This window comes from Ursus arctos, unplaced genomic scaffold, assembly GCF_023065955.2.
Source record: "Ursus arctos isolate Adak ecotype North America unplaced genomic scaffold, UrsArc2.0 scaffold_4, whole genome shotgun sequence".
NCBI lineage: Eukaryota > Metazoa > Chordata > Mammalia > Carnivora > Ursidae > Ursus > Ursus arctos.
In genome coordinates, this window is record NW_026623056.1 from 84,721,661 (window position 1) to 84,734,058 (window position 12,398).

At 45.6% G+C, this 12,398-nt stretch overlaps 1 protein-coding gene across 3 annotated transcripts in view; it reads right to left on the reverse strand.

Moving 5' to 3' along the window:
• Nucleotides 1-641: 641 nt before the first annotated feature.
• Nucleotides 642-12,398, reverse strand: part of RUNX1 (RUNX family transcription factor 1) — a 243,627-nt gene continuing 231,870 nt past the window's right edge. For all 3 annotated transcript variants that reach the window (XM_026508403.3, XM_057306541.1, XM_057306540.1), the window contains 2 exons: nucleotides 10,746-10,907; nucleotides 642-5,109 (listed from right to left, as the gene is read on the reverse strand). In XM_026508403.3, coding sequence (XP_026364188.1) covers nucleotides 4,634-5,109; nucleotides 10,746-10,907 — 638 coding nt within the window. In that variant the 3' untranslated portion in view covers nucleotides 642-4,633. The remainder of the gene's footprint in view (nucleotides 5,110-10,745; nucleotides 10,908-12,398) is intronic.

The following is a 12,398-nucleotide window of genomic DNA, read 5'->3' on the forward strand; positions in this document are numbered from 1 at the left end:
GTGCAGGATGCACGGGGAGGAGAAGGCGCAGACCTCAGCCTGAAGCCTGGCGAGCCCGTGAAGAGCTCGCTAGGTGTTCTCTTGTGTGTTGCAGTGGCTTCATTTGGCTTCCCAGCCCCTCCAGCTCAGAAAAAGAGACCAACAGTGTGATATGGTGTATGTACTTGCCAAACTGTTTATTTGCCATTCGCTAGTGATACTACTGGATTTACAGGAGAAACTGTGATACAAAGAAAGTAAGGCTCCAGTGGGTCCTGGGCAGGAGCAGTCCAGCTGCCCTGCGCAGGCTGGGCACGGGGAACGCTCCCGGTGGAGGGGGGCAGCCACTTTGACTCTGAGCAGTAGACCACACACCATGGAGTGCCTGCTCTCCTGCACTGTCTGGAAACACCTTGGAGAGGGGCTTGGTGGGGGAGGGTGTTCTCTCATACCGTATCCGGTTTAAACTTCGAGACTGACAGTTCCTTTTCGGGGAAGTATTCAATATGTCAGTACCAGGGACAAAGAAAGCATACACAAATTTCCAGGATGCTTTGTGAACAGATCCAGTAACTGCTACACAAATAGACACTAGGTGGGGCTTGTCCAAGTAGGACCGCAATTCCCATGGTTACTTTTTCAATAGATGTGTTTTACTGTCATTTCAATTTGGAAGTTTATTTTTTTCCATTGATTTTTATACATCCACAATAGCACAAATAACCAACAGTTCTTTTTTTTTGCACATTCATTTTCCCTAGAACAAAAAGTGAACTTAAAAAAAAATTGGAACCATGCTATTAGCTCTTTACAAAAGTGAATAAAAAGTAGCTCATTTTTAAGTCTAAAATAAACAAAGTAGAAAGAAGCATTTTTCGTCTACAGTATTTAGCAAACATAAGAAAAAGTCCTTAGAAACACACACAAAAAATTGAAAAAAAAAAGTTATTACAGGTATTAACAATATTTTATAATGAAGCTTAAAATCTATTTACATACATAAATACAATTAACTTTGTTGATGCAACTCTTCTGGAAGGAAAAAAAAAAAGGCCAAATGATCAGCTTCATCAATACTGATCTGGCCAAAGGGAGGGGAAAAACTCCAAACAAACAGACAAACAAAAACCCCAAACGATTGTATACTGTAGGTAAACAAACAGGCATTTTGTTCAGATGTAAAAAATGTGTTCTGAGATTATTGTTAACTGATTTTTCATGTATAAAAGACCCCAAACATGTTGTACCCCCAGAAAAAAAACCCACCAAAAACAAAATCACCAGGACGGAATGTCCTAAGGAAGAAGGTCTTTCAGACAGAAACCTGCAATCCTAAATTGCAGGACATTTGAGTGAAACCATTCATTTCCTTTCCAATCAGAGCATTTCTGTTTATCTGCACAGAAATGCGAGGCAGCAGAAACCCGTCTACTAACTCGCTGATTGTAATTTGTCCAGGAAGGCTTCTGTGGCTGCACTTGGACAGCAAGCAGATCCAAAATGGTTGGCAATGTCTCTGTTCTGCTGGAAGAAACCCGCGAGGAGCAGGAGAAAGGCTGACTCACCATGTTCCTTTATGTAAAGGGAGGAGACCTGCAGCTCCTCGTGTTCTGGACATTTGGTGTGAAGTTGGGGGTGTGTGTGCGAAAGAATGGAGGAGGGAGAAGAGGTTTGGCGGAGGGAGGGGAAGAGAAACGGAGGTTTTAGGGGGCCAGAGAAAGAAAGAAATATAGGTCATGTAAGAAATATAAGTCATATAAGGAATATAGTGAGAAAACCAAAAAGAATGAAAATATATGTCCATGTTGACATTATAAATAAAGGCATGAACAAGCAGTAGAAATGGCTTAATCTTTCTTCTCTTGGACCAATGCTCCCAGATACATCCAGTTATTATATTATTGGCTTAAGGGTCTCCTTGATTAAAGGACCACCTTAATTTACCTGAAGGCAATGAATGCAATTTCTCTGGGGCGAAAAAGCATTAAGTGTGATGTGAGGCCTATCTCCAAAACAATCAAAGTTTGATTTAATTTTTTTCTGGAACGATTAAGTACTACATATGCTGGTTAAGGGTCTGTGAGACTCTTAACTGGGCAAACCCGTGGGTGTGCCTTTGATTGATTCAATGTGAGGATTCACTGATCCCCCTTCTAGGGCATTAGGCTGGTTTTGAGTTGGAATATCTTCAGGTACCAAAAATGAACTGAAAAATATAAATTTTTTTTCCTTCATTTCCCCCCAACATTTTGTCAGGTCAGATACGGCAACATGTGCTGAAAAGAACACTTAGGTTCGATTTGGGGTGAAGGGGCCAAAGGTCTTTTCCAAAAATAAAAATTTTCAATTTAGTGACATTTAAGGGGAATTTTGCTGCAAAAATATAATACAGAATAAAACATCAAATTGAATCGCGGAGAGAAAATCCCATCGAAAATGAAAATGAATATATTCTGAGTTTCTCCAAGATCTGTTTTAGCTCTTTTCTAGATAAGAATGACCTGACTGACAACACAAACTGCTTTACTCTTTAATTCTTACCAAAGTGCTACTGCATCTGTGTAAAACAAATAATCAATATATATATATATATATATAAGAAAACTCAAAAACAAGTTGTTTTAAATAAGACCAGCTGTTTTGCTGCCTGCAGCCAAAGATCTTTCTAATTTGAATCCTTAAATTTATAAAATAAAAATCAAACACTGTTCTGAAGTCCTGCTTTCAAATACTCTTCAGAGTTGACCTGAAATCATTTCAACTAATTTAAGAGGTACATTAAATAACAACCAGATCATTTTGAGCACACGTATGTCAAAATCAGCAGTTAGTATTTATGAGTTGTACAACTGCATTCTGACCAAATTCTCCAATAAAAATAGTGCCATAAAATTTACAGAGACATTGGATACTTTTGAATCGTAGCCATGGGCAGCAGTGACATGAATCTTTCCTGTCATGCTGATGCACGGATAAAAGTGCACACACCCCGTTAGGTAGGGTCTCAGCCTGGGGAAAGCAATGCAAAGACGGATGCTGAATCAGCAGCATGGGATGGAGTCCGGCACAGGTAGGGGCAATGTTTTCCCATGTGACTCCATCGAGACACACAGAGGAAAACTGTCCTGTCCAGGTCTCCTCTGAGCTCACCCTATGAAAATTCAGCTGGACACCTTCAGGCATCAAAAGCACCGGGTCTAGTTTCTTCCACTCCCAGCCTTGGGGGACAGCCACAAGTTTTGATCTGCATCAATGAACAGGTACTGTATCAAATAGGAGTATTTTCTTGGAGCTAAAAAATCTGAATTCTGGATTCAGATGATCTCCTTACTACCCCAGAAGGGAGCAGTTAAGGAACCCATAAATCCATTCATTCAGTTCCCATGTGGATACTGCTCTTCTACATAGCTTACTTCGGATTCAATGGTTACAAAGCATGTCTGAAATTATCAAGAGCCCGTGGAGGGAGCAAACCCCTAGGCAGAAAATAAATCCTCTCCAGAGGTGAATCTTTGGCATCTATCTGAACCTCCTGGAACCAGATTTGACCTTCTCTGTTTGAAGGGAGGGAGTCCGATATGAGACCCTTTGTTGAGCTTGGCAGAAAATTCCATACTTCAGATCCTTCAAGTGACCCTCAGTATCTAAAAAAGCGTATTAAACACATTGCTGCATTAGCTACCAACTCGTCTGATTAACATGAAAGGGAGTTTAATGTAAACAATATTTAGATAACCAAGTCATCACATTGCCCATCCTTTTTTTCCAGCCTTCTTCAATGTGATACATTTAACTTTGGCTACTATCAAAAACAAAAATGTAGTACTTGATATTTTTCTTCTTAATATAAGTACATTTAAATAATAAAAAAAGTATCAACACATAAGTAAGTGTCTAAACATCAAGATACATAAATATCTAGGGATTCCTTGTGGGAATACAGTAGTTGAAAATGACCCAAAGCTGTAGCTGTTTCTCAAAAGAACAACTACACGAAAGTCCAAAAGAAAAGTTAAATAAAACGTACAGAAAAAGGAATCATATTTCTTTCAATTGTTAAAGCAAGAAGCAAGCTCAAATTTATATATATATATATATATATATATACACATACACACACACCACCCCAAATGCAAATACGCATTTTGCAATTTATAAGGTGCTGGAAAAGAAAATCAAAAAATATGAATTAGATACCAAACAAGAGGAGTTGCATTCCCCGCCCCCACCCCAACCAAAATTCCACTCTTCGGAATAAACAACTTGGTTAAAAAGTGAAGTCAAGGGTATAAAATCTTTCTTTTATTCACAGCATCGCTAAATCAGAAGCATTCACAGTTTCCCTCTGGGAATCTTCCTGTTTGCCTTACGACGCGTCCGCGCGCTGGCGAAGCGGACACCCTCAGGTTGGATCAGGTTCGGAAAAGGTGAGCGGGGCCCACAGCCACGGCGCTCCGGACGCTCCGCACGGCCTCGGGGGGCGCAGGCGGCTCCGGGGGCCGGGTGGGCGCGGAGCGAGATCCCAGAACCCAGTTCGCAGGGGCGCCCCCCCCACCCCCAAGGCGCCGGCCGCAGACCCCGCCCCCGCGGGCTCTCCAGGGCGAAGGCTGGGCCTGGGCCGGGGCGCTCCTCCCGCCTGGCCGCCACAGGGCCCTCAGTAGGGCCGCCACACGGCCTCCTCGAGGCGCGCGGCGGGCGCCATGTTGGTGGGCGAGTTGCTGTGGCTGCCCTCAGCCTCCACCACGTCGCTCTGGTTCGGGAGGCTGGGGTTGAGCAGCGCCGAGCCCGTGGAGGCATTGGTGCAGGGCGGCAGGATACGCGGCGGCGAGCGCTCGCCGCCCACCATGGAGAACTGGTAGGAGCCGGCCGAAGCGCCGTAGTACAGGTGGTAGGAGGGCGAGCTGGCCTGGAAGGGGCCGCCCTGTGCCTGCGACGAGCCGGGGTAGGGCGGCGGCAGGTACGTGTGGTAGCGCGTGGCCGAGCTCATGGCCGACATGCCGATGCCGATGCCCGACGTGACGGGCGTCGGGGAGTAGGTGAAGGCGCCGGGGTAGTGCATGCGAGGGTCTGAGATGGAGGGCAGCGCGGGGAACTGGCGCGGGTCACCGAAGGCCGTCAGATCGGGGGCCGCTGCGGGGGGTCGGGCGAGAAAAGAGTGTGAGGCGGGAGCTGGGGAGGCCACGCCCCTCCCGCCCGCCGCCCGCCCACGGCCCGCCCACAGGAGGATTACCCAGAATGCTGCTGCCCCGGGAGCGCAGGGGCCCGCCTACCCAGCATGCTAGTGGGCAGGGAGGTGGTGTGACGGTGCACGCTGACAGAGGGTGGTAATTCGCGGCGTCACGGAATGTAAGGTGGGGTGGGCTACAATGTCATTACAATATAATAGAATGTAATACAATGTAACATAACACATACTATATATGGATATAATACGTATAATACCGATGCAATTACAGGGTTGGCAAACCCACCTTCTAGCCGCCACCAATTTTTGTACGGCCCCCAAGCTGAGAATGAGTTACTTTTCTAAACAGTTGAAAAAAGTGAAGAGAAGGATAATGTTCCCTGATGTGAAAATTATGTGAAATTCACATATCATTGGGCATACATAAAGTTTCACTGGAATGAGCCTCACTCATTCTGTTCGCTATTTATCATAGTGCTGTTGAGCCACCCCTGCAGAGCGGAGTCGTCATGACACAGACCGTAGGACCCGGGAAGCCTAAAATATTTAGTATCTGGCCCTTTATGGAAAAAAGTTTGCCAGCCCTCTATAATTAATATATTGATATACATGTAATTTGTGTATTAAGATAAATGTAGTCTGTGATATTAATATAATTATAATATGTAACTTACAAAATTATGTAATACTAATGTAATGTATGCATCCGTAGATTAATAGAATATATTATATGATATATATACATTATATACATTATATAATATATAATACATTATACATAATATTTAGGTTGAATCATAGGAAACTGCCGTTTCTGTAGGTCTCAAACAGTTCAAAATTGGCAATTTCTTATGATTTGACCTAATGCATGGTGTAGTAGTGACTGTGAGTGGATGTCAGTGAGTATCAATACCATTCTTCCTCCCCCACATGTGCCTTGAGACTACTTCCACATTTTTAGAAGGACACGGCCTCAGTTTCACCTGGTAGTCTCTCATATGTGCTTCACTGATTTGTTAACACAAATGACCGCAGGGCCTTGATTTATCCACGCCATTTTTGCACGTGTTGCAGTTTTACCAGGAATGGCAAAGCTTTGTCTGTAAAACTCATTTTGTTAGGAGTACGCATTTCTGGTTCAGAAACTGGCTTCGGCCTTCATTGTGTCCTTCTGCCTTTTTTCTTCACCATAGGCTGCCCTTGGGAACTACTAGGGGCTTTGGGTGCCAGGAAGCGTTCCCTGTGTCCTGTAGCTCAGTTTCTCAGCAGTGTATTGACATTTTGGGCCAGATAGTTATTTGTCGGGGCGGTGGGGGCTGTCCCATGCATTGTAGGATGTTTGGCCGCATCCTTGGCCTCTGCCCACCAGGTGCCCGTAGTGCCCCCCCACCCCCCACTGTGACAACTAACAATGTCTCCAGACACTGACAAATGTTCTGGGGGTACCGTGGGGGGAGGGCAAGCAACCCCCCCAACTGAGAACCACCATGTAGATGTAGGATGGTGTCCTGGGGGCAACTGTTCCTCAGAATTATTCATCAAATGACTGGGCCCGGACCGTAGTAGTCTTCACATCAGCAAACCCAAAAGATAGCAGAGGCAAGAATTAAATGTTTTAAAATCTGGAAGTTCTCAAATCAACATACAAAATAACTCCAAGCTCAGGATGGCATGTGGTCTGTGTCCTTTTGTGTTCAGGCCCATAGAGAAACTTGACAGAGCCAAGAGTTTGCTCTGAAAGGAAAGCTACCAGGGTAGATTAATCTGGTTTTGGAAGGCATCCGGGGTTGATCAACTTCCTCATATTTCAAGCCTATTATTCCAGCAGGGAGAGCTAGTGTTCTCATTCTCTTTCTGCCTGTCTCTCTCTCTCTCTGTCTCCCTCCCACACTCTCTCCCTCTCTCTCTCCCCCTTCTCCCCCTCCCTCCTCCTCCTTCCCTCTCTCCGAACTCCTTTATAAATTTGGGGTGAATGTGATGAGGAGGTATATACTCCTCATCAGAGAGGTAATTAAAGTTTATAGAAACAACCAAAGTCTGCAGCCAATCTCTCTGCTAATGAGGAAACCAGGAGTCTGACTTTCAAACAAACACTCCTGTTAATCTTTTCAAAGCCAGTCAGACATGTGGGCAGGGAAAGCGCTGTAAACGGACAGTGGGTCTGGGGCTGCCCTTCCACGGCCACTCTCTAGCTCGTCCTGAAGCCAGGCCGCACCTCATTCCACACGGTTTGTCCCTGCCCGCTTACTGGGGCCGTCTGTGAGCAAGCTCTGTGTCACTTGTTTTTGCTCACCCAGAGAGCTGTGACAGGAAGCTTGACTCCATTTTTCCAGTTAGATTTCTATAGTCTCAGGAGAAGCCGAGGTAGGAGGAAGAGCATTAGGCAAATACAATCAATTTGTTGGCATCTGATGCAAGACTTTGGACACAAATTAATGACTCTGCCCATTACTCCTCTTGCTTCATTTGCCCTAAGACAAAAAGGTGAATCCACTGGAAAATGAATGAAAGGTCACCCTGTTTCATGGCGATGTCTGGACATGCTCTGCCAGTCTGTTCCAACGACTACACGGTAATGTGGTGATGGTACCAAGTTACCGTAATCCCAAGTGAGTCCGCGGCTGGTCACGGACATAAGTAATGGAATGATGTTATGGTCTCAGCTGTCAGGGGAAAATAGTTCTTTCACTTGCGGGCAGAATATCTGAAAGAACTTCAGTACTGCCCCTGATTCTCCTTCTGTCTACACGGCACCAGTGCCACTGAACAAAAGACCACCCGTTTGGTCAAATTAGCTTTTCCCGCCCATTTTGATAATAAAAGAGCTTCGGCCCTCTAGATATGTTCCAATTCAAATGATCTATTCAAATATTTGTTTCCATTTTTATGTCCCGTCTGACATTTCCTACCAAGCCCCACTGTCATGCACCATTCACCCCACCTGTCTGTTGCCCATTGGTCCTTTGGGTTGGCCTGGTGCCCCCTTATTCCATAGCGGGAGGGCGTGGGGACCCCTGATAGTCACAGGGAGCTTTTAAAGGGTAGGAAATCTGGGGATTAGGAGGTTCAGGTATTTTAGTTGGAAATGTTTCCCCACCTATTGGGCTAAATATTTGCCATGACAGCTCAAGTGTTCGTTCTACAGCTCAACATGGATGAAAGCTGTCCCACTCCGGCCCCTCCCACTGCCCCCAAAGGATTAAACAGCCTGAGCAGATAATGGCTGCCTTAAAAGGATCTTTTGCATGACTCAGATTAATGCATGCTGTCTGTCGCCCAGGTTGGCAGCTAAACATTAATTTTTTTTAAAGAAAAAAAAATAAAGGAAAACCTCCAGATGACATCTCTTTTCAGACAAGGTGTGGAGACTGTCTGCAAAGGAGAGAGAGAGAGAGAAAAAGAGTGCAAGTCCCCCTTGCAGAAGGAAGTCCAGGTGGGGCTGGGGGCGGGGAGAGGGGCCGTACACAGAGCTCTGGGGTGGGATTAAAAGGAAAAGCAGGCGCAGAGCCGTGTCAGGTTCTCAAAGCTGGCAGCCAGGCAGCCACTTTTCTTTTATGTGTCACAACCCCCTCCTGCCCCCAGGCCAGGCCTGCACTCCAGGCTTGATTTCTCAGAGGGACATCTGCAGAGTGGAAGAGCAGTCTCCCACGCCTTTCTCTGCCACTGGGGAAAGCTCATCTGGAATTCTCTCCTGCCCTCCCTCCAAGACAGGGGAGAACCATTCTTGGGTGCTGGAATGGGACGTGGTTTCTGTGTACTTCACACCCTCATGCCATAAAACACCCTTCCCCACTCCTTGGGTAACTGAGGTCCTGGTTATTCAGAAGCGTAACAGCAACATGGGACTTGGGAGCGCACGGTACCGATTCCTTTTAAAAAAACAAAAAGTCGGGGTGCCTGGGTGGCACAATGGTTAAGCGTCTGCCTTCGGCTCAGGGCGTGATCCTGGCGTTATGGGATCGAGCCCCACATCAGGCTCCTCCGCTATGAGCCTGCTTCTTCCTCTTCCAACTCCCCCTGCTTGTGTTCCCTCTCTCGCTGGCTGTCTCTATCTCTGTCGAATAAATAAATAAAATCTTAAAAAAAAAAAAGTCGCCCCCACATCTGAACACTGGTCAGTTGGGGCGGCTGCCCCCACCCGAGGGCTCTTGAAACTATAAGGTGCGGATCTTGGGTGCTGACCAAGTCAAAAGTCTTACGTAATAAATTCCAAGGGACCCACAGCAGGCACATTACCAAGGAAAACAGTAATTGTTTTAGATGTAGAGAGCAGAGCAGTGCCACCGAGAAGAATCAATAAAAGTTGACAAGTGCCTTTGGAATCAAACTGGTCCTGAGGGAACAGAACTTCTGAACAACAGGCTGAACAGACGTCATCGTTCTTATGCTACTTCCTCAACTCCTTAGCCCCGCAGGTGCCCTGACAATGTTGGCATTAATGCAAAAAGTGGGCAACTCAGTTGGCTTTCCCACTTTACCACAGTGCCTAAGAATACTTGAAGTGGTTCTCAACTGGGGGGCAGCTGGGGGGCCCTCTGGATATCCGGCAGTATCTGGAGACATTTTTGGCTGTCTTGATGCGGGGGAGGGGGCCTGTCACTGCATCTAGAGGCCAGAGATGCTGCTAATTATCCCACAGTGCACAGGACAGCCCCCCGCAACAAAGAATTCTCTGGCCCCAGATGCCGATGGTGCTGCTGTTAAAAAGCTCCGAGAAGAAGCTAAAGCATTTGGTGAACTCTCCAGTAATCACAACTGTCTGGAAAATGCCACATTATGCGACATTTAAAATGGCAGACGTGACGCCTTTGCCCCTTCGCCTGCCCCCTAATCTACTATAATCTGAGCTCAAGAGCTGAAAAGCAAAAACAACCACCCCCCTCCCCACACATATGAAGTGTGTTCGCCGGCTTCATAATGCTGAAGTTCTCTGAAGTATTTTCACAGTTTGGTCCAGCTCCAATTTCAAAGCTCCAAACAGGGAGTTTCTTCTTTTGCTTTCAACAAAGGAATTTTTCTCTAACTCCGATTTCCCTGCCCACGAGCAAAGGTGAGTGCCAAGCCCAAAGGTCTCATAGGTTAAATGACTAATATTTAATGAGCTCGTATTAACAACAATTATGCTAACCACGACACCCGAGCTTTCCATTCTGTTCCTCTAATCTGGGATGAACAGCTCTTAGTTCAAAATGTCTCATTTGGGGTGTAGCTGCTTCCCCTTCCACAGGTACCCCAGTGTCGCTGACATGACCTGTGAAAGCTCGCCACCATCAGATGGACAGTCCCACCTGAGTTCTAGATGCTAATTCCTTTGGCCTTGTAGATTATTAATCCTCCAACTGCTACCTCCCACCAAGTGTGAGGAACCCCAAAATGCCCAAATCATCCCCTTCTGCCTTCATAGTCATAATCTCTGTCTCTATGCATCAGGGAAAATCCGTGAATGGGCCTGGGACTTAGACAACCTTGTCTTTAAACCAAATTTTACCCCCCAGAATGACTGCCAACCCCTTCATGCAGCTCCAGTCTCTCGAACCTTCCACTCTAGCTCAACTTCCAAGGGTGGGTTCAAGCAGCTTACTTGTGAGTCGACTAGAAAGCTCTGCAGAGAGGGTGCTCATGCCACTGGCCCGTCCAGGTGAGATGGGTGTTGCCGGGTGTACGGAAGGGGAGGCTATCGATCCCAGGTACTGGTAGGACTGATCATAGGACCACGGTGGGGATGGCTGGATCTGCCTTGTGTCTGCAGAGAATCAGAGAGCTCAGTCAGACGTAGAGTGGGGTGGGATTTAAGAAAAAAAAAATCTTTAAATAAAGAGCTAGTCACTTTTGTTTAAATATGTTATTCATGCCTGTGGCCTGTTGACCAGTGTTTAGTAAGTCCAAGTATTTGCTTTTGATTGATGATTTCCACCCTCTCTACCCCCCGCCCAAGATACTGAAATACAGTTTATGTGTGATTCTTGAAGATTTTCCTCTGGTAACTGTTCCTTCCAGAGGTTGGACTGAATCATGCTCATAATGATGGGGGAAGGTGAATATACTTTCCAGGTAGAAGTGTTAAGGCTCACCTGTTGAACTACGGCATGTGTCAACTGCCCAGACAATTTTGGCTTTACCAAGAGTTACAATTCTCCTCCTCAGAAACATTTTATAAGCTCAGGGGATCACCTATCCGTCTGTACTCAGTAAGCAAAAAAGAACATAGAGTTGTTGTTTTTTTTCTTTCTTTGTACCTTTGGCAAAAATATCCCAAGGGCTTTTAAGTGTCCTCTATTTAGGTGAATTCTCTCCCAAGGAATTTAGAAAAGAAGGTCTGGCTGGGAAGCTGGTGATGAGGCCAGAGGACTAGTTCACAAGCCCAGCAGTCGAGAGCTGGCTCTACCAACCCAGACCGACGGGTGTCCGGCACCTTTTCAAGACCTCAAGTTTGCAACATTTAAAGGGCAGAATGTTGAGCAAGTATTTTATAGATGGCCATTAAATGAGGACTGGGATAGAGAAGAGACAAAACTCTGACTTCAGAAGATTTAGGTAAAAAGGATTTTGTAAATTTGACTCCAGCATTCATAGGAGTCTTAGTTTTCAAAAGCATCACAGTGCAGATGAAAAGAAGAAGAAAAAATGAACAAACCCTCTAATCTCAGGCAACCCGTGTAAGAAAAGTTAAATGGGACATGCTCCCCCCCCTACAAGATCGCCTTCCATTTCTTTAAGGTTAAACACTGATTTTTCTCTTTGTGTCCCACCTTCTCCCGGGGATCTTCATAGCCAGGGCTGCGTGAACCTGGGAGTAAATCTAGAGAGAGCAACATTCCTCAGGAAAATACTGGGCGCAGGCTGTGTATGTGCCAGGATGTAAAGGAGTGAGTTCTTCCTACTCATAGTGAAGTATTCAGTTCTAGTTCCTCCAGGGGCTTTTCATTTCCAGCAGTTCAAGTTTGCTGTTTCTGTTTATCTGTTCGCGGCCGGCAGAGCAGATAACAGAATCAGGGGTTTGGAGAGCCACCTGGATCCCTGGGTCTTCTCCTGCCTGCCCCTCTCCCTGTCCCTCATGTAGATCGATTTCTTTTTCTTTTCTTTTCTTTTCTTTTCTTTTCTTTTCTTTTCTTTTCTTTTCTTTTCTTTAAAAATAATTCGATTTTTAAGTTTGGAAAATCTGGGCAAATATTTTAACTTAGAATCTCTGAAATCTAATATTAAAGAAGGGTCCTCATTCCATTCTGAATTTTGG